The sequence below is a fragment of the Rattus rattus genome, chromosome 1 (genome assembly GCF_011064425.1).
Source record: "Rattus rattus isolate New Zealand chromosome 1, Rrattus_CSIRO_v1, whole genome shotgun sequence".
Taxonomy (NCBI): Eukaryota; Metazoa; Chordata; class Mammalia; order Rodentia; family Muridae; genus Rattus; species Rattus rattus.
Window position 1 is genome coordinate 96,797,006 of NC_046154.1, and position 22,420 is coordinate 96,819,425.

General features: G+C 42.5%; 1 protein-coding gene across 1 annotated transcript; it reads left to right on the forward strand.

Moving 5' to 3' along the window:
* The first annotated feature begins 1,034 nt into the window (after nucleotides 1–1,034).
* Nucleotides 1,035–9,926, forward strand: LOC116901770 (protein NipSnap homolog 3B). Its single transcript, XM_032903912.1, has 6 exons — nucleotides 1,035–1,186; nucleotides 3,492–3,702; nucleotides 5,137–5,295; nucleotides 7,927–8,076; nucleotides 9,349–9,435; nucleotides 9,522–9,926. The coding sequence occupies exons 1-6, from the start codon at nucleotides 1,127–1,129 to the stop codon at nucleotides 9,596–9,598; spliced, it is 744 nt and encodes a 247-aa protein (XP_032759803.1). The 5' UTR covers nucleotides 1,035–1,126; the 3' UTR covers nucleotides 9,599–9,926.
* The last annotated feature ends 12,494 nt before the right edge of the window (nucleotides 9,927–22,420 follow it).

The window sequence follows — 22,420 nt, forward strand, 5'->3', positions numbered from 1 at the left end:
GTACAAACATATTTTCACAAAAGCCAAAGTAAATGAAAAATAACATGGTCAGAAAAGTCTTACACAAAGAAGTGAAAAGTATCAACTTATAACCTATTTTAATAGTATTTAGTGTAGAATGTCTTAAGCACATCTTAAATTTTAATACCTATATAAAGAAGCATGCCTGTTTTTCAATAACATATTTTGATGACATTTGTTCAGTGTAGTTTGTTTTTAGAGCTATATGTATTTGCTAAAGCATAAAATCCTTGAGAGTTTAAAGGCTAACAGGATTTCCAAGTTTATGACACTAAAACAGTTTTAATCCCTGATGACCAGTAAATAATGTAGTTTAGTATACATTAGTAAAGTGGCCAAGAGGCTATTTTCAGGGAAATTATTCAAGATACTGCGATTATTTAGCTATTTAATGTTTGTGACAAGTAGCCCCAATAAGCAGTGTACTTAAAAATGGTTTCTAAATCTTACGTCTTCCAAGTGAATATAGTTGGAAAATCATGAAACCTAGAATATGCTTAACAGAGAAAATAAACTCACACTAGAAAAATATAAATTGAAACTGAAGTTTTTGGAGGGCCAAAAATCAGAGAACGTCAGAGGTCAGCTTTCACATCACACAAAATTAATTTCGGTCTCCACGTGTCAAACCCTCAGACCCACTTTTCTGGGCTCCAGGAAAAGTAACCCATCTTTGTTCTCGGTGCCTCCCAGACCCTGTTGGGGATGGGGTTTGGGGTTGCAATGGGGATGCAGAGTACTCTGTGATAAAGGCAAAGGCTCGCTGATGGTTGCTACAAGTTCACCCCACCCGGAGAAGCATCCACGCCTCGCCCTACATTTTGTAGTGTTAGCGCCATACAGGAGATGAGGTGAAGGCCCAGGATGGGGAACAGAATCGGGTTCAGTGTCCAGATCTTCACAACCTTCACAGGAACCTAGCAAAGAGACAGCTAACACCACCGACCACACCCCGGCTGTGCCTCTGGCGCCTGCGAGGAGGGGCGGAGCCGCGCCTCCAATTCCCGCCCAGTCTAGCACGGACCCAACTAAAGCTGAGGAGCGCACAAGGAAGCGGAAAGAGCGCGTGTCCCACTGCTCCGCTGCGGTCTATCTGGGCAGCACCATGCTCGCGCTCCGAAGCGGCCTGAGGACGGCGCTGGCCCCGCGGGCTCTGACGCCTCAGGTAGGGACCGCGGGGGCGTGCGGGAGTCGTGCGCAGGGAGGTGGACAGTGCGACCTGTGGCGAGAGCGAGCTTAGCCTGAGGAGGTGGGCGCGGCCTGGGGGGGGGAGGGGAGCGAGCTTAGCCTAGGGAGGTGGGCGGGGCCTGTACTGTGCCTGGGAGGCACAGGGAGGTGGGTGGGGCCTGGGGCGCGAGTATACACCCTCTCACTTGCTGGCAGACCCCTGATCGGTCTAGCCAATACCCGGTTCAATCAAGACCCAAGGCTTGAGGAGATCACCACCGGAGACAGTGGACAGAGGCTTTTCTCTAGCACGGGGCGTCCCCGAAGCCCTGACCATTGCGTTCTTGCAGCTCTCACTATCGCGACTGCCACTCATTGAGGTTTTACAGCTCCTGCCTGGTTCAAATGTCGGCGTTTTGTGATGTTCAGGATCGCTCTGGGAGCATCCTGCCCTGCAACTCAGGGTCCTGGGATCTGAGTTACAAACCATTGAGCCCCACCATATGGGTGCAGGACGTGGAACCTTTGTTCTCTGCAAGAGCAACAAATGCTGGCAACCATGAGCCAACCCTCCAGCTTGTATTACGTATTTTAAACTACAAGTAAAAGGCAGTTATTTAGAGTGTGATTACAAACAAAAAAAGGCATTCCTACCACACCCAGGAGCACCTGCAGTGTTTTTTATAACAAGCTTAGTTATTTGGAAAAATAGAAACGTAACCCATAATAATCGTGAATGAAGTGAGATACTTGGGTGGTTATGTTAACCCTGTACACAGGATAAACTCATGTATAATTATGTCTTATAAACAAAAGTAGAGTTAAAGCCTGTTGCTTTCATTAGTCCTAAAGATGATCGAGGTAAGCACTAATTTCGTCAAAGCTCTATTTACCAAAGTGGTTCTGAATACTTTTCTCATTTAATCACTTTCAGAAAGTAGATACATGAAAATTCAACCCACTTAGGATGGTGCTATAAACTAGAATGCTGTGTGTGTGTGTGTGTGTGTGTGTGTGTGTGTGTGTGTGTGTGTGTGTGACCAGACCCAGATAATTAATGGCAAGGTGCTTTCTAGCAGTTATTAAAGCACAACATGAAGGTTTTCATACAAAGGATAGGGCTATTAAAGGATTTGTCCATCAACCTGATATAACCGGGTGCATTAACTGCCCTACTTCATACTGCATCTTTTGAAACTGAGGAGGTCCCTGCAGGTGTCCAGGCACAGCTGTGAGCATGCAGAGAGATGAGCATGAAAACTGGGTTCAGATTGACATCGTCAAACTGGTTCAGACTTTGGGGAGTCTAATTCTGGGCAGTTTGTCCTAAGCATATTTACACAGTACAGTTTGGGGAAACATTTCCAGAAACAAACACTCCCATTGTAGGTTTTCAGACAACAACCACCAATTCCAAGTGTAATGTAAACTTAAGCTATGATTACATAGAAACTCCTTTGCAAAGTACATGTGACATGAGGGTGGGTTTTATAGTTTAAGGGCATAGAATCTAGTGTGGTCTCTGACTGATAGCATAGAGGTCAGCAGGTGATAAAGTACCTGGGACATCTCCCCTAAGGATGGGTTTAACTGGAGCTAAAGGTAACAGTCTAGGAGGGGAGTCTGGACTAATCATTCTGGGGATTTGGGTGAGATCTGCTTCTGCAGCAAAAGGTGGTGAGGTCTGCTACCACTGATAGGGAAAAGGTCACCAGATCCCCAACAACATCCACTCCTAATCCTGTGGGCTGGAAAACAGATAATCCCTCCATGGAGGAGAGGCCCCTGTGTGTTTAACATTCCCGATTCCCTAATGTCAGTGGATACAAGGCCGGTGAGCCCCAACATGAAACTGTTTCCGAACACTTCTGCCTCCTTGAAGTCTCCCTTTTCAACATACATTATGTCTGTCAAAAAGACACGTATAGGATGTGCAGTCTTTTTGAAGTGAGTCGTACTGTTGACTACAGGTTTTGACTCCATAAGAGAGAAGTCTAAAGTTACAAGGCTCCCTGGGAAACATGATTACAACCTTGGTGATTACATATCAGCAACTCTTCATGAAAAAGTGCTTAAAGATGTCCTCCAGCGAAAAAAAGTAACTCTGCTTAGCACACTTAAGAGCAGTTACCTTTATTGGTAATCTCTACATAAACATGTCTGTCTATAAAGAATTGACAGGAAAAATAGAAATAAGAACTATGAGTCTGCTTTGTGTCCTTTCTTTCCAGGCTCAAATATATGATTGTAACAACAATGATACATCTTTTCCAAAATATTTCAATGTGCCCTGTCTTTCTCAGGTATGTTCACCTTTTGCTACAGGCCCCAGGCAAAGCGATGGGACATTGTATGAATTCCGCACCTACTCTCTGAAGCCCTCAAAGACAAATGCGTTCCTGCAGAATTTTCAGAAATACGTTCACCTTCGGACAGCTCACTCTGAGATGATTGGATACTGGACCGTAGAATTTGGAGGCAGAATAAACAGAGTGTTCCATATTTGGAAGTATGGTACGAGTCACACAGCTTCTGCTTCATGCAAACAATGCTCATTGTTAAGGAGTCTGTGAGGGTTGGCTCTTCTGTTCGTGTTACTGAACATACACTTTGCTAAAGGAAACATTTTGAAAGCAATATAGTAAATTTAGCCGTTACTTGGTGACCACTTTGTAGCGACCAATGGCTTAACCTCTGAGATTTCTATGTATGGGATGTATTATCTCATGAATCTCTAATATGATGAACTAACTTTAATTCTGAGTTTTAGAATGGTTTGTTGGGAAAATATATCTTTTAAAAAATTAAAATCTGTGCTTGCAAAAGTCCAAATTTGTGGAAAATATAAAATGAAAGTATCCTATTAACAGAAAGAGCTAGAGTTGGGTATTGACATTTTAGTTATTATTTTAATAATTCTCATATTTAGAGCCTTTGAGGGGGCCATCAACTTTTAAGTTTCTCAACCCTAAGACTTAATAATTTTGTTATATTTAGCAATCACTTTTAAGTTCTTCATAGTTTCAAAGAATTCACTATCTTGTTCTATAATGGAGACAAAGGCAGAGGAACTGAGGATGTTCTCGTGCCACAGAACAAATGTCAAAGCTCTGTGAACTTTCTTACTCCTGTGTCTGGTCTTCTCAGTCTGCGTCAGGGCCTGCGGGTACCCAAGGAACTCTTTAATCATTTTGTTTTGGGTTTTTCCATCAGTGTCCAAATTAATGTTCAAAAAAATGCTTTACTCTGCAAGTTCTTCATACTGTACCTAACACAGCACAGTCTGGGACTTTTCCATCCTATCATAGGTCAAGTCTCATTAAAATTAATATAGGCGTCAGATGCTGTACCAGTTAAAACATGACTCGTCAGGAGACTAACAATGTGATAATCAACACCATTTTTGTTCGCCGGAAGAACGGGCTTGATGGGTACATTTTCCTTTCACTTCTGTCACTTCGCTCAAGGCATATCTTGACCACAGTACCATCATTATCAAAGTATTTCTCCCTCAGCTGGGCCTGTCAGGTAGGCACTTCAGTTGAATAAGAAGAATCCACATGTGTTTGGTGCTAAGTACTAAAGTCTCTTCTAAACCCTCTTCATGGGCTCATTTAATCCTCATCGCAAACCTGGAGGTCGATGTTATCTTATTTTCCCATATCACAGACTGAGAAACAAACAGTAACTTAACTCCTGTACCCGGCTGAGTGGTAAAACCTGTGAAGCCCATTCAGAGAGATTACAATAGCTGTTTCTCTGTCTTTTACCCTGAGGACTGTGATTTGAAGAAGACAGCACATCTTCCCACGTAGGCATTCTCAAAGCCGTAAAACAATCTCTCGTGGGCTGTGGATAAACTGCTTGCTCATCTGAGTGAAATCCACGGAGGGGTAGACAATTTTAAATAAAACAGTATCAACTTTTCTCCACTTTTTTCTACCATAGATAATTTTGCTCATCGAACTGCCGTCCGCAAAGCCTTGGCCAAGGATAAGGAATGGCAAGAACAATTCCTCATTTCAAATTTGGCTTTCATGGATAAACAAGAGGTTGAGATTACCTACCTGGTGCCATGGTGTAAAATAAAAACACCTCCCAAGGAAGGTGAGTCTGTCTTAGGCATTGCGAGTTGTCATGACTGAAATTGTTGGGATGTTAAGTGGTTTTTAAAAAAAAAAAAAAAGTGTTCCTGGAAAACAAAAACCAATGAATTATTTGTTTTCTGTAGGAATGACGCTGTGAGTATTGATCTAAAAACTGATCTTTGTTTATTCTTGAAAAATGAGAATTAATGAAGTATTTTTCAAAGTAAGATATATATATATACATATACAAACATATATTTGCATGTATGTATTTGTTAATGTATATAGGTGTTTTGCCTATGTTTGTCTGTACACAGCTGGCACACCTTGCACCTGGGGAGGTCAGAAAAGGGCATTAGATCCCATGGAACTTGAATTACAGACAACTGTGAACTGCTGTGTGGGTGCTCGGAATTGAATCCAGCTTCTCTGCTAGAGCAACCAGTAACCTTGACCACTGAGCCATCTCACCTGCCCTTCCAATCGTTAGGGACTAAAGCCTAATTACAATATAGAAAAGAAATCAGTAAAATATTATAGTTTTTAGGATTCGAGACAAGATCTCATGATTTAACCCAGGGTGAACTCAAATTCACAATTCTCCTGCCTTAAACTCTCTAACACAGAGATTATAGACATGTAATACCATACCTGTTTAAATAGTATAAGCATTTAAATACAAAAATACCTCTCACAGATTACAGTATTTCAGGTTAAACACATCTCTTATATAGAATAGACTGTCTGGAGGGACAGAATTAATTGGCACTGCCAAGGTACACTGCAGCTAACCTTTCTGTCCTCTTCTTTCTCACTCTGAAAGCAATTCCTTAGGATATGTCTTCTTGCTTATTTAAAGAAACTTATCTCAATCCAGTTTCAAACAAATGTCAGATTATAAAAGCGTAACATTTTAGCTTTTATTTCCCATTTTCCTAACTACATTTTTGAGTAGAAGAAATTTGAAAAATCTCATTGAGACCTTCCCTGTAGGGAGCAGAGGAAGCCCCGAGTGACTGTGCATTCTAACATGAGCACAGCCTGTGCGGGATACACAAGGCCTCAGACCCATAGGAAGTTGTTGGCAAAGCTGTTACCCATACGCCAGGCTCAAGAGGAATGGCCACCCTTTCCTTAGGACTCGAGTGTGAGTGTTTATGAATGATTGATCCTGTGCGCCAGCAGCTGCAGGGTCCTCCTAGATGTTAACAGCCTGACACTGCTCACCTACAGGACCTCCCACTAGGCCAGCTAACCCTGCTCCCTGTGCTGCACCTCAAAACCAAGGGAAAGCAGTTTCAGGTCGTGGTGGTAGCAGCAACGTTACAGAATCTCACCTGACCCCAGCATCCCTGGCAGTATGTGTGTCTGTGTGTCTGTCTGTTCTTCATTCCCTTGTGCCCTCTAGCCTGGGTTCTGGGACCTAGGCCACCAGGTATGCAGCACTGGTGCACTTAGGCCTGCCCTTTGCTCTCAGTGCTGTCCAAAGACAGGTGCCACCTCTTGCAATGGTGTTGTAATCTTGGTGAGTTTGGTGTCTGTTTTGGTTTGGGTCTTTTTTTGCACTTTTCACATTTATTTACTTATGTAGTGTATATTCATGCCTAGTGCACACAGGTCAGAGAACAGCTTCCTTATATTTATATGTTCCAAGGACTGAACTCTGTCAGGCTTGGCAGCAAGCATTTTTACACACTGAGCCCTCTCACTGGGCATAAATGTTATTTCCCTCTAAATTTTTCATAATTCTTTAGTGCCCTTGTTCTTTTTCATTTTCTATCAGATCTACTTATCCTCCAGTTTCTTACTTCTGCTTTATATTTCTGACTAAAGGTTAAAAAAAAATATCAAAAACATTACATAGCTTAAAATCCTATTTAAAACTATTTAATGTAATTGTTTATACATAACTTCTATTTCTCCTTAGTTATTAAGGTTAACCTTGAACATAGACAAAAACTTCTAAACATAAAAATGAGGAAAAATAATGCAAAGGATTAACAAATACTTCTGCATAAATCTGTATATACAGATGACTTTTTCATTAATTAATTTATTTGTTTATTTACTTACTTACTTTATATCCCAAACACAGCCCCCCTCTTTCCTCTCATTTCAGTACAACCCTCCTACCACCTAGTACCAACCCACCCTGGCACATCAACTCCCATCAAAACTAAGTGCGTCCTCTCCCACTCAGGCCAGACAAGGCAGCCCAACTAGGGGGAAGGAATTCAGAAGCAGGCAACAGAGTCTGAGTCAGAGACAGCCCCAGCTTCAGTTGTTGGGGGCGGGGACCCACTTCCACAAGTCTCCCTGATGTTTGATGCCTAATGTTTGACTGTGGGTCTCTGCCTCTGTTTCCATCAGCTGTTGCACGAAGCCTCTTGGGAGACAGTTATGTTAGGTTCCTGTCTGAAACCATAGCAGAATATCATCAATAGTGTCAGGGGTAGGCTCTTTCCCATGGGGTGGCTCTCAAGTTGGGCCAGTCATTGTTTGACAGTTCCCTCAATCTCTGCTCCAGGAGATGACCCTTTAAACATACATATATGGTCACTTCCCACTCCTAGAGTCAAACAAAGCTAATGGCCTGAATAGTGTCAGGTCAGTAATTACTTAATCATTTGATTAATTCTGTCAATTCCAGGAGTCTATGAACTGGCTACCTTTCAGATGAAGCCTGGTGGCCCAGCTCTATGGGGTGACGCATTCAAAAGGGCAATAAACGCCCATGTTGAGCTTGGCTACTCTACACTAGTTGGTGTTTTCCACACTGAATATGGAGCCCTCAACAGAGGTGAGACTGTGATGAATGTTGGTGATTGCCTATGTTTCTTGGAGTTTTTGACATTGATTTTAATATTGAGGGTGTTAGGTATGAAAACACTGATTTGTATCTTACTTTTTTTTAAAGATGTATTTACTTTATGTATGAGTACAGTGTAGCTGCCTTCATGCACACCAGAAGAGGGCATTGGATTCCATTACAGATGGTTGTGAGCCACCATGTGGTTGTTGGGAATTGAACTCAGGACCTCTGGAAGAGCAGTCAGTGCTCTTATCTGCTGAGCCATCTTTCCAGCCCCCTGTATCTTATTTTTTAATGCAATTGCTAATACTTTTGGAGTTATTTCATAGTTGTTTAGAAACTGGAAGAGTCTTTAAAAAAATATTAATTCCTTTTATCATTTTTCTAAAAGCCTCATGATTTATTTCAAAATAATAATGTTGGAGTAAAGATATGGTTTCTAAATGAAAATATAAATATACATTTTTATAAATGCAAAAATTATGGACAAACCCAAACAAAAAATATTTATTTCTGATTATTGATGTTGACAGTGTTTTATGAATGGCAAAGGAATGCAAAGAGCTAAGAACTGTTGCATATAAAAGGCTAGAACAGTGTATGTGCATGACACCAGCGATAACTTCCTAGGGCTCCAATGTGGATAGACAGATCGTACTGGCATGATGATCTGTGTTTGATCTCTGGCACCCGTATCAAAGCTGGCCACAGTGGCACAATCTCCAGTCTCAGCCCTGGGAAGGTGAAAGTAGGAAGCTTGCCAGCTAGTCTAGCCCGATTGTTAAGTTCCAAATTGAGTGAGAAACCTTGTATCAAAGCAGGAAGAGAGCAGTTGAAGAGGGCACCTGACACTCACCTCTGCTCTCCACCTGTGCACATACACATGTGCACCCATAGCACACAGAGATACACATACACAGTCAGGGTCAGGGATGTAGAGCAGAGGTAGAGTACTTACCCAGCATTCATTGCATCCTTTCAAAAGGTCCTAGACCCCATGCCCAGCGCCACACACATTTTAAAAAATACCTGCTATAAGGTTGTATCTTGAGTATAGTACACACACATGCATGCGTACTACATGTACGTATATGCAGATAACAATAAAAGAGGGTGTGAATTTGAAAGAGAGCGAGGAGGTTATATGGGAGGGTTTGGAGGGAAGAAAAGGAAGGGACAATGTATATAATTAGAGTCTCAAAAATGAAAAAGCTGCCTGTTATGAAAACATTACAGCTAACTCATGGTTTACTCGTGCAGTTCATGTCCTCTGGTGGAACGAGAGCGCCGACAGCCGAGCAGCTGGGAGACACTGGTCCCATGAGGATCCCAGAGTAGTGGCTGCTGGTGAGCTGTTTGATTAGGCATGAATTATTTTTAGAACAAATTTGATTCAGCTGATAGCTTCATTGTCTTCTAAAATGTCTTTCCAGTTCGGGAAAGTGTCAATTACCTCGAGTCTCAGCAGAATATGTTCCTGATTCCAACCTCATTTTCACCATTGAAGTAGTTTCCTACCGAGCGTCGAGCATTCCCGTCACGGAGGTGAGATGCGTTTCCACCAGACAATCGCCCTGTTCATTGTCTGAAGGAGGTGCTGAGCTACCGCACTGCCCTCTGCATGTCTGAGACTTCGTGTATCCTTTACTACCAGTCGCTCAGGAAATGTTTCTGTCCCTTTTCATGTCTACTGGATGTCAGAAAGTGGTGTTGTTACTCCATGCCCTGGTACTTCATTGTTCTTCTGTGGTTTTATGATGAAGTGTCCTCAAAATATGATTTTGAAATTTTTTCCCTCAAAATATTTGGAAATTAAATAAATACAATATCTGCCTTTTTATTGCGTTCATTTTCCCTGAAATTTTTAACTGTTTTTACCAGTAATGTTTACTTTGTGATTTCAAATGGGATTGATAGAAGTCAGAGAAAGGACTGAAAGCTTGAAGAGGCTCGAGACCCCATATGAACAACAATGCCAACCAACCAGAGCTTCCAGGGACTAAGCCACTACCCAAAGACTATACATGGACTCACCCTGGGCTCCAACCTCATAGGTAGCAATGAATAGCCTAGTAAGAGCACCAGTGGAAGGGGAAGCCCTTGGTCCTGCCAAGACTGAACCCCAGTGAACGTGATTGTTGTGGGGAGAGTGGTAATGGGGGGGAGGATGGGGAGGGGAACACCGATATAGAAGGGGAGGGGGAGGGGTTGGGGGATGTTGGCCCGGATACCGGGAAAGGAAATAACAATTGAAATGTAAATAAGAAATACTCAAGTTAATAAAGATGGAGAAAAGAAAAAGAAAAGTATAATACCATGTCATCTGTATTAATTACAGTTTCACATTCATTATTAAGTCAAAATTGGAAAATAATATATTCTTGAGACTTGGTGTATAATATAGTTTTAGTGGGTTTTTAATTGCTTTTTACCACTTTTAATTTTACCTTGAATTACTCATAAATATTATGGGACATTTATTTCAATGAGATCTTTATAATTATAGAAATCTTTTTGTTTTAAGATTTATTTATTTATTATACATGGGTACACTGTAGCTGTGTTCAGACACACCAGAAGAGGGTATCAGATCCCATTACAGATGGTTGTGAGCCACCATGTGGTTGCTGGGAATTGAACTCAGGACCTCTGGAAGAGCAGTCAGTGCTCTTAACCGCTGAGCCATCTCTCCAGCCCCAATTATGGAAATCTTTAACCTAATAAAGGCCTTCACTTCCATTCTGGTTTTTCGTAAGTGTGTCTTCTGTATTTATATCCTCTTTTCCGGAGCTTTCCCTGTAGAGTAGAGTAATGACATCATAACACTGTGGCAGCTCCACAGCTCTTCAGCACACAGTGGAATAGCATGTCGGCTGGCTCTGAAGACGAGCTGTACCACTGCCGCCTCAGCTGTGGTACTACTATGACATGATGCCCAGGAAGGCAAGCTGTGTGGCTTTCTCCTCCGTTGCAGCGCCCTTCAGGCAGCCTTGAGAACGCTGTAACACTTATGTGACGTAGCTGGAGCGTCATGCTTCACATACAGTCTCAGATAGTTGCAAGTCTCAGAAAGACGAATACCACGTTTTCTGTCGGTTGTGGTCCCTAGATTTTCTATGTACATAAAATCATGTGTGTCTCTATGAAATGAAAGTAAAAACAAACCTGTCTGTGGTAACAGAGGGAACCGATGAGAGCAGAGATGGGTGAAACGGGGAGAGAGATTTGATGGACAGAGCATAACTGAGTGTACAATGTATGCTTGTGTGAAAATTTCCTTAGCACAATACCATATGCAATGAATGTATACAATGAATTTTTAAGTTGTCAAAAGCCTAAGTGCACATAATTTAAAACTTTTAATTAAAAATTTAACAATCGGGGTTGGGGATTTAGCTCAGTGGTAGAGCACTTGCCTAGCAAGCGCAAGGCCCTGGGTTCGGTCCCCAGCTCCGAAAAAAAAAAAAAAAAAAGTTTAACAATCATTTATAAAATGTTTTTTCCAACATAATGTTTTTAGTGATTATTTGGGAATTTTCACAGTGCATCCTGATGACACTCACTCCCCAGTCCTCCCAGGTCCACCCTTCCACCCTTGTCCCCTCCCCAAAGAAAGGAAGAAAAGAAACCAAATACACAAAGCCCAGTTTTTTTTTTTTTTTTTTTTTTTTTTTTTTTGCTTTTGTGATACAGATTTTTTTTTAAACCTGGAGAAGTGTTACAACCACAGAGAGAATAGGCATTATCAATCTCAAACAACTTTAGACTATTGTAAGCATTTATGACATATGACATTCTGTTCTTTGGGAAACTAAAATATTAAACAGAAAAATTTGAGTCAGTCTAGACAAGTTCCCAAGCCTTGAACAATGCATAGTGATTGAAGGAGTTAGCCTAGCTTAAAAATTTGAAAGCTTTCCCAGGGTGCAGGCTCACTTGCTCCATTTATTTGTCTTCTCTGTGGTTTTTTTTCTTTTTTTTCGTTCTTCTTCTTTTTTTTTTTAATTTTTTTTTTTTTTTATTATTAACTTGAGTATTTCTTATATACATTTCGAGTGTTATTCCCTTTCCCGGTTTCCGGGCAAACATCCCCCCCCCCCCTCCCCTTCCTTATGGGTGTTCCCCTCCCAACCCTCCCCCCATTGCTGCCCTCTCCCCAACAGTCTAGTTCACTAGGGGTTCAGTCTTAGCAGGACCCAGGGCTTCCCCTTCCACTGGTGCTCTTACTAGGATATTCATTGCAACCTACGAGGTCAGAGTCCAGGGTCAGTCCATGTATAGTCTTTGGGTAGTGGCTTAGTCCCTGGAAGCTCTGGTTGGTTGGCATTGCTGTACATATGGGGTCTCGAGCTCCTTCAAGCTCTTCCAGTTCTTTCTCTGATTCCTTCAACAGGGGTCCCGTTCTCAGTTCAGTGGTTTCCTGCTGGCATACGCCTCTGTATTTGCTGTATTCTGGCTGTGTCTCTCATGAGCGATCTGCACTCACATTTTGATCATCCGTCTTGAGTTTCATTTGTTCTAGGCATCTAGGGTAACTCAAGCATTTGGGCTAATAGCCACTTATCAATGAGTACATACCATGTATGTCTTTCTGTGATTGGGTTAGCTCACTCAGGATGATATTTTCCAGTTCCAACCATTTGCCTACGAATTTCATAAAGTCATTGTTTTTGATAGCTGAGTAATATTCCATTGTGTAGATGTACCACATTTTCTGTATCCATTCCTCTGTTGAAGGGCATCTGGGTTCTTTCCAGCTTCTGGCTATTATAAATAAGGCTGCGATGAACATAGTGGAGCACGTGTCTTTTTTATATGTTGGGGCATCTTTTGGGTATATGCCCAGGAGAGGTATAGCTGGATCCTCAGGCAGTTCAATGTCCAATTTTCTGAGGAACCTCCAGACTGATTTCCAGAATGGTTGTAGCAGTCTGCAACCCCACCAACAATGGAGGAGTGTTCCCTTTCTCCACATCCTCGCCAGCATTTGCTGTCACCTGAGTTTTGATCTTAGCCATTCTCACTGGTGTGAGGTGAAATCTCAGGGTTGTTTTGATTTGCATTTCCCTTATGACTAACGATGTTGAACATTTCTTTAGGTGTTTCTCAGCCATTCGGCATTCGTCAGCTGTGAATTCTCTGTTTAGCTCTGAACCCCATTTTTTAATAGGGTTATTTGTCTCCTTGCTGTCTAACTTCTTCAGTTCTTTGTATATTTTGGATATAAGCCCTCTATCTGTTGTAGGATTGGTAAAGATCTTTTCCCAATCTGTTGGTTGCTGTTTTGTCCTAACCACAGTGTCCTTTGCCTTACAGAAGCAAAGCCCAGTTTTTATTGTTTATATGCTCACTAGAACATGGTCGAACAAATAGTGGCCAGCCCCTTAAGGAAACCAGAGGCCTCCCCCCACCTCTGCTCCATGAATCTGAAGAGCTACACTTCATCCCTATCACAAATTTAAAGGACTCTCTTAATGGCTTCCTGTCTATAGGTTTCTTTCTTTTCTTTTTTTTTTTTTTTTTGGCAGCGGGGGTTCGGGGGATGGCCACAAATCATGGACACCGACATGGTCTCCAGTCTCCAGTGGCAGCGCAGACTGTGGAGGTCTAAGAGGCCCAATCCAGAAAATGAACCATTTTCCACCTCAGACATCCTGTTACTGCCCAGCGCCAGGGCAGTCATGTGCCTGAGCAGCACATTGTCGGGCAGAGTGTGCACACGCTCGAAGCTGCTACATGTCACTCTGTCGGCCCTACTCAGCAGCGCCATGTTCCCAGGTCAGCCACAGCTGCGCCCCCACACTTGTGACCACAGCCACAGTGTCTCTAGCTCTGCCATATCCTGCGTCAGTCCAGTCATCTTCCCCACCTTTCCATGGCCCATTTAATCACTAAAGTGACAACTGCAGTCTGCAGTGCGTCACACAATTTTTTTTTTTTAACGAAACAGTTTTACATGCAAATACTTATTGTAGCAAGTCATTGGTCTTGTTCAAGGTTTCTGAAGCATCATAAATACTGGACTATAGCTGAGACTCCTCTCAGATGTCCTGTCGTTGACCAGAGTCAGGGTGACCCTTGCAGTGACGGCAGAATCCATGAAAGATTCCAGGCCAATGCGCAGCACCCTGCCCTTGATGCTGGCTGCCCTGCCCACTCTTGGGCTCGCCCTGTATGGCTGCTGGCAGCACTGACTCTGCTCTCCTCCCCACACAGGGCAAGCAGCAGAGACTGCAGCACCAGCAGCTCAGCCCTACTCAGCCCTTCGTTATCTCATGCCTGCCCGGGAGCCGTACTCCATCGGGTGGGGCCCTGCTCCACCTTCTAATTTCAGGAGACCACACTTTCAAAGCATCTTCCCGTAAGACCCGCCTTTTTCAAAGTCGTTCTGGAGATACTGTGTGCTCTGCAGACTCCCCTTCTGCCACTGTGTCTCGCTTCAGAGCTTCCATGAGTCTCAGGCTACCAGGTCCCTCTGGTGCCAGGGGTCACTGCCAAACTCAGCTCATTATAAAATGTTACCAGAGCACTTTGCTCCATTAACTTTCTGAGCATCGATCTTCTTTGACCATTACTGTAGCAAAGGAAAAGTTAAGAGCTGGTGTCCCCGCCAGCGGGGACCCAGTTATTCAGGGTCCCGAAGGGGCGCTACCCTTGGGCCTAAATGGGGGGCGAGAGAAGAAGGAGACCAAGCAAGATTCTGTTGTCAAGGTCTCGTTTATTGGGATGAACGTTACAGCTTTTAAGGCTTACAGGTAGGGGGAGTGACCTTTGTGAAATATGAAGGAGGGGGAGATGAGGGTATAGGCAGTGATAGCTGGAGGCAAAGAAGTCAGGCGATGAGGTCAGGTGGTGGAGACACTGGGTGTAGACTGAGGAGATAACTGGTATCTGCTCGAGCTGAGGCATCCCTTGAATGTTATACTCCCAGCCGTAGAATTCATGGAGAGGCTTTATCCAACAATCTTAAGACTTATGGCAGTCATCTTTAGGGGTGAGTCTCTGTGGCAAAACAGCCCAAAGTCACCTAGCCACTTTGAGCCATGCAGTCAAAAAGCGGCCAGGCCCAAATCCAATATGGCTCCGAGCATCTCCCCCATTTTTCTTTTATAAAAAACCATTAGGTGGAAGTAGTGGTCTGAGAGAGATCAGACATGCCTCACAGAGTGCCCAGCTCGGCCATGGTGAGCCACTCTTGCAGTTAGGACTGCACCCCAATGGCTAGGAATGAACTTATGCTGTAACACACCGTTCTGGGCTATACGTGTGTGTTTATTGTGGGAGAAACTGGGCAGAGGAGCATTTGACCAGCCTGTACGTTTAAACGGGGTGTAGCCACCTCTGTCTTAGGATCGACCTCTCGAACCCCAGCCTTATCTGTCATAGGATCACCTTGTCGCCCTCAAGGTTCCATGTCTTAGATTGGTCAAGGGTCAGAGGAAGTTGTCCATCGCTGAGGATAGCTACATTGGATCATCTTCTCATTCCTCTTATTTGAGCCCAGGGATGAAAGAGCAGGGGCCAGATGGCACTACTTTAAGAGATTGTGGAAATTGAGCCTCTCCTGATATGTAGTGGGCACCTCATCTCATCTGGTTCTCCTCAGCTGCTATGGCCATACCACCAAGGGCCTAGTCAAGCCTCTCCTGTAATAAAATTTAGAATTCCCAATTGTTAGCAACTACTCCAGAAAGTTCACCCACTTGCCTAACAACAGATTGGGGGAGGGTAACTCCAGACACTGCAGACACAATGTCTGTAGCAGTAATGGCTGCTACAATAGCAGCGAAAATGCCAAGGTCTTTCCCAGGACAGTTCAGGATCGGCCATCCTTCTCTGGAACAACCAGCAGGCAAGGGAACCATGTCTGAGATCTGCAGAACCAGGGCAGAGTTTCCCAGTCCACAGCAGCTTTACGCAAGCAGCAGTGCACAGAGGGTCGGAGCGCAGGCCGCGGTGGGACGGGACACACTGACTGTAGCAACGCCAGAATTTCTGTGATGACAAAAGATGAGGGGGAATCCTCCATATTCCTCCAAGGACACAGGAATGACTCCAGGGACCCGAACCAGGAGAGCTGAATCTTCATGCTCCCAGGATCAGCATGTCTCAGCAACCACCTCTGGCAGCTGGCATACTCTTGTAGCATCCTGTAGAAAAAACACAAAGATTCCCTCTTCCCCATATAAAATATCTGAACAGGATCATGCCAATAGTTGGATCTTTCTATTTCACCTAGGCAGAAGTATGCTTAGTTGTAGGGTGCCATAAACTCAGAGTGTTCCTTGGCATCCAAATTTTAAAATTGAAATAAAAGGAGCATATTTTAGCATACAGGGATAACTCCCCCCTTTTATTTATTAAAATATTGTTAAAATATTATTTATTAATATAAGTCCTTGAGGATTAAATTGAGGACACTGAGCACTTGTATTTATAAATTGACTTTTATATCAAATTATTGTCTCCAGCATTATTGTTTTGGATATATATGAAGAATGAGATTTTTTGACTAACTGTTTCTATATAAGGCCTATAATCTGCCTGGTATCATTGTCCTCCCTTGCTAAGGGGTCCAGGCAATCCAGTTTGAGTTCTTAAATGGCCTACAAAGGAACAGTACTTAGTGCTCTTAACCACTAAGCCATCTCTCCAGCCCCTCACCAGCTTTATTTACCTAAACATAAGCATTAATTAGAGATGCCAAATCCTATAAATTCTGTCCAGATTCAGTCGTACTAGAAATCCCTGAGCTGGTAAGGTGAGGATGGGAGTTGAAAGTAAGCAAATGGAGTTTTCCTCTTTTCGTGAGGGTGTGTTATCAACTCCATTACCATTATCAAAGAGCTGGGTCTATGGTTTTGTTTAGTTCTCTGAGCCAGAGCACTGAAAGGACAGTGAGTTGTCAGACAATTCACACTGAAATCACTCACTGATTTCAAGTAGAAAACCTGCCTCTAATAAAGCATTAAGTAATTGTAAAATTTGAGGGCTAGTAGTATCTAAAAAAAAAGGAAAACTTTTTAATCAATTGTAAAACCACAAGCCACACATTGGCTATCAGTATATGAATTGAAAGCTTGATTTTTTAACATTTTAAAAACAGTGGCTACAGCACGTAATTTAATAGTCTGTGTTGAAGCAGGGGAAACTCAAGAGAATAAACAAGTGATCCAATCATACATGTAGCCTTTTCATTACATGAACCACCTATAAATACACTAAGCGCATTTTCTATGGGTTGCATGCACAAATTTAAAGTAAATACAAAAGCATGCAAGGAGTAAAATTATCAATTTTGCCTGAAATTTGTATATGTAATAGGCCAAATATCAGTATTTTGTAATAACCAATTAAATTGCTATTTGGACTAAGGTATGTTTCACCAGGTTTCTTTTTTAAAATACTTCCATGACTCTAGCCTACAATTCTGTATTAACACAGCTGAAGTTTTATCTCCAATGTGCATAACAAAGACCTAAGTCCTCTGGTAAGGTGAGGTACTTAGTCAATTAACATATCTTTAGAAGCTTAAAATTAGTTTTAAATATTAAAAAATGAATATTGAATCTTTTTTTTGGAGCAATAGCTACTCCCCAAATATTAAAGCTCATTTTGAGAGCAAAGGTTTGTAGTAAAAATTTCCATATACACTGAAAGATTCAAAGTTCTAACTTCTTACATTGAAGAAGCAACAAAATTACATAATATAAGGCTATTAGCCACTCTTTTGTAAAAATTTTTAATGATATCTCTTCATGGGCTCTCTAAAATTATAAGCAAGCTCACAAAATAAAAACTCACAATCACCAGGATGTAAACAAACTGCATAAAAACAATCCTCTAAATCTATCTTGAAATGGCAGTTGGAGTAAGCAAACAGGCTATAATGCCCTCACAAGTTCTAAAACCTCATCAATCCTTTGTAAATCCTGTAACAATCTCTACCTGTTTGATTTTTTCTCAATTATAAATAAGTTTGAGTTAGTCAATGCAACACTGGCAATCCTTAATCACAATCCTTAAGTTCTCCTTGTAACACCAGAGCACAACCACAAGGTCACCTGATCCTGAGTAAGTGACTAGGCGGCTGTCCTTGGGGCAGTGGAATTAGCATCAAAATACACATAACTTTAGGGCAAACTACAACTTTGGAAAGCAAAACCTCCAACAAACTAGTCTCCAAAATCCAGTCTCCAAAACACCGAGTCTATCCTTCATGCTACTAAGTTTGACTGCCAATTTTACATATGAGCGCATCGATGGTGCGGTCTCCAATACCTCAAGAAAGAGACATTGCCCTAAATTCTTTTAGAAGCCTAGTTTCTAAAGTAAGAATTCCATAAAAATATTATCTCAATTTAGACCTGTTTCCCTAGGTTGGCTCATGCCACATGTTGTCTAGAATGACTCCATCCAAATTACCAGCTTTATGTCAACTTTCTGTTACCAATATTATACCTTTTTAACCATATCCAATAACTTAAAAGCCAATAGTCCATAACCAAGGCATGTAGAGCATATTTATACATTTAAAACCAATCAGAAACAAAATTGAAGTGGCTACACCTATCTTTAATATTTAGACCAAGCACCATTTTTACTTTTCTAGCTATGATTTTAAGAGAAGCACCTTGTCACCTGCTAAGTCTAATAATAAGTCAGGGATTTTTCTAAGAGAAACAGCCATCAGCTCCTGTACCAAAGAAGCTGAGGGGCTGCTGGCGCCTTTAGGATCGGCTCGTGTAAACATTTAGCCAGCCCCCTGGGGAGCTTGCCCAGCAGACTTAGGCTTCTAGCTACAGATGTAGGCTCCAAAAGCCAATTGAAACTTTTTATTTATTTGTACCTTTTTTGAAAGGAGTTAAAACTACATCAATGCGTGAATCAACCAGCATTTAAAATTTTAACCTTTTCTTTTAAACATGAAACACAAAACATTTAAACAACGAGAAACAAAAACCACAGACATAAACTGACAGACATGGACAGCTTGGTGCACCAAGGACAAACAATAGACATAGAGGGAAAAACTAGATGGTGTCCCACCGAAGGGACCCACATATCCTACCTATGGAACCCAGAACCAGAAATAAGCATTTCTCCAATAGGAGCCAGCAGAGAGGCAGGACGTCTCCTGCTTTCCCTCTGTTCCTAGGAGAGCTCTGAAAAGGTTTTTCTCTTTCTCCAAAGCATCTGCAGAGAGTCCGGGAGGACTGTTTTCCCCAAACCCATTCTCTCTCATGTCTAGGGTGTAAACTATCTCTAGTCAGGGTCCAAAGACTAAAACATAACTCTAAAAGAACGCATACACAAAAACACGTTACCATTACCTTGTCCCTTTTTTATTACAAGTTTTACTTACGCTAGCCCAAATCATCAAGGCCTTTTCTAGCCCATTTTACCCCAAGGACACTTTTCATCAACAAAACAAAAAAAATTGATTAAATCCTTTTTCTTAACTCTTTCCTCTCTCCCTGAATGAGCGCTTGATCTCTCCTATGAATCAAGCCTCCTTAGACAATACCTTCCCCATGGCGATGGGACGACACTTATTCGACCGGTCTTACCTCCCTCTCCAGTGATGCACGAGCGATGCAGCCTGAGAGTCCTCAATCTCTCCGCGGATCTCCTGTCTCCGTCGTCCGGTAGTTGGCCGTACTTCGGGGTCCCTGTGTTCGGGCGCCACTTGCATCAGCCGGGCTCAGCAGAGGTCATGCATTGGAGACACCGGGTGTTTACTACTTGGTCTTTTCTTCCTGTGCCGTAAATACATGGGAGAGGCCTCTATCCAACAATCCCATGACTTTGTGGCCATACAGTTACAAAGTGGCCAGGCCCAAATCCAATATGGCACTACATCTCCCCCGTTATTCTTTTATAGTATAAAAGACCTGGGCGCCACTTGTCCCCGCCAGCGGGGACCCAGTTATTCAGGGTCCCGAAGGGGCGCTACCCTTGGGCCTAAATGGGGGGCGAGAGAAGAAGGAGACCAAGCAAGATTCTGTTGTCAAGGTATCGTTTATTGGGATGAATGTTGCAGCTTTTAAGGCTTTCAGGTAGGGGGAGTGACCTTTGTGAAATATGAAGGAGGGGGAGATGAGGGTATAGGCAGTGATAGCTGGAGGCAAAGAAGTCAGGCGATGAGGTCAGGTGGTGGAGACACTGGGTGTAGACTGAGGAGATAACTGGTATCTGCTCGAGCTGAGGCATCCCTTGAATGTTATACTCCTGTGCCGTAAATTCATGGGAGAGGCTTTATCCAACAATCTTAAGACTTATGGCAGTCATCTTTAGGGGTGAGTCTCTGTGGCAAAACAGCCCAAAGTCACCTAGCCACTTTGAGCCATGCAGTCAAAAAGCGGCCAGGCCCAAATCCAATATGGCTCCGTGCAAGCTGGCATTTTGATCTTTTTGATGGCTACACACTAGGCATTTTCCTACCCATTCTCCTTAATCTAAACCGTATGCTTATTTACTTGGTTTAGATCAGATATACCTTGTTTGCATTTAGCTGCAACTGCATTTTCACTTCCCGCTGAACTTAATTAAAACAACAGAGATGTCCCCTCCCAGAGGTTTGAAGAGGAGCGTAACTCATATGCACAGGTTCACATAGTAGCATTGATTTGCAATTTAATTTTCTTCTGTTCCCTTAGATTGTCCTCAGGACTTGCTCCTCCTCTTTATCCTCCATTGTTGAAACTTCTTCCTCACTGGAAAAAAAACCAAACAAATGAAAGTAATCGGAGAAGAGATTGTACAGACTGACACCTCCCTGTCACTGCCTGCAGGCAGGTCCCCATGCCCTACTTTCTCTCTTACTGGGGTAGACAGTCATCTACTTGTCCACTTAGCTGAAGCAAATGAGGAAATGGCTACAGGACATTCTGTCTTCTAAAGCTAGGTTTTCCGGTTCTCAATCCTCAGCATACAAATATGCTTATTCCATCTTTAAAAAATAAAATCATCCTGCCCTCTAGTAACACAAAAGAAGGGTCATACTTCCAGCCTCTAATGACTCAGTACTCCACTAGCCAAGTAGCTCTCACCAAACTCACTTTCCAGTTCTCATTTTAGTAGATTTCCTAGCAGTTGACCCATTCTTTGTTGTAGATTTTGTTGTAGATTTTGCTCTAGACTTTCTTCATTCCCACAAACACCATCGGCTAAGTCTCCTTTGCTTATTAATGCTTTTGGGCCTCTATCGTGTCTCCTTCATCTCCAATGATGTCACACTCCAGAGCTGACTCCCTAGACTTTTTTTCTATCCTACACTCACTTCCTGGATTTTGCCCCAGTCATACATCTTCAACTGCCACTTGTATTCAAACAGTCTATCCAGTATATGTGTATTCTCTAGAATCAGCCTTATTTAACTGCCCAGTCTTACTTAGTAGCTCCACCTGAATATATTAGAAACTTCACACCACACCTACTGAAAGCTAAGATCTTAATCTTTACCCGGAAGTCCTGTCTCCATGAGTGACACCTCCTTTCCTGTCCATTTGCTCAGGTCATTCCCCCATCTATTAGCAAATCCCAAAAGCCCAGAATTTGATTCCGATGCAGCCCTCCTTGACAGCTCCATTTAAAATCAAAATCCCTGTTTGCTATAGAATGAACTTTCCCCCTTCAAATCACATATGGAAATCCCAATTCCTAATGTAATGCTGTTTAGAGGTGGAGACCTTATGATGGATCCTAGTCAGTGTTCTATTGCCATGAAGAAACACCATGACCACAGGAACCCTTCTAAAGGAAAGCAGTAAAGTGGGCTTGCTTACAGTTTCAGAAGTTTAGTCCATTGTCATCGTGGTGGGAAGCATGGTGGCACAAAGGCAGGCAGACACGGTTGTGGAGGAAGAGCTGAGTTCTACATCAAGATCTGCAGGCAGTAGCAAGCAAGCTTGGAATGGGCCCTGGAAACATCAAAGCCCTCCAACAATCCTTCTAATCCTTTCAAATAGTGCCATTCCCTGGTGACTATGCTTTCAAATCTACAAACCTATAGGGGCCATTCTCATTCAAACCAGCACATGAGGTAATTAGATTTATGTGAGGGGATGGGGCCTCTTGATAGAATGAGTGTCCTTACAACTAGCCTCTCCATATTGCTACCATGTGAATTAACCAATGAGGTGTGCACTCAGACCTAATCGTGGCTAGCATCCTCATCTCAGATTCCCCAACCCCCAGAATGGTAAGAAATAAATGTTACTTAAGCTACATAATTGGCATTATGTCACATATTAGTATAACTAATTTTACTATTTCAGTTATATGTGATTTTTATTGTATTCTTCCACTAGAAACTAAATTCCATGATATC

Coding starts and splice junctions, on each gene's coding strand:
- LOC116901770 (XM_032903912.1), top strand. CDS start 1,127: ATGCTCGCGCTCCGAAGCGGCCTGAGGACGGCGCTGGCCCCGCGGGCT. Junction 5,296..7,926: donor AAAAACACCTCCCAAGGAAG/GTGAGTCTGTCT, acceptor TGTCAATTCCAG/GAGTCTATGAACTGGCTACC. Junction 9,436..9,521: donor TCCCAGAGTAGTGGCTGCTG/GTGAGCTGTTTG, acceptor ATGTCTTTCCAG/TTCGGGAAAGTGTCAATTAC.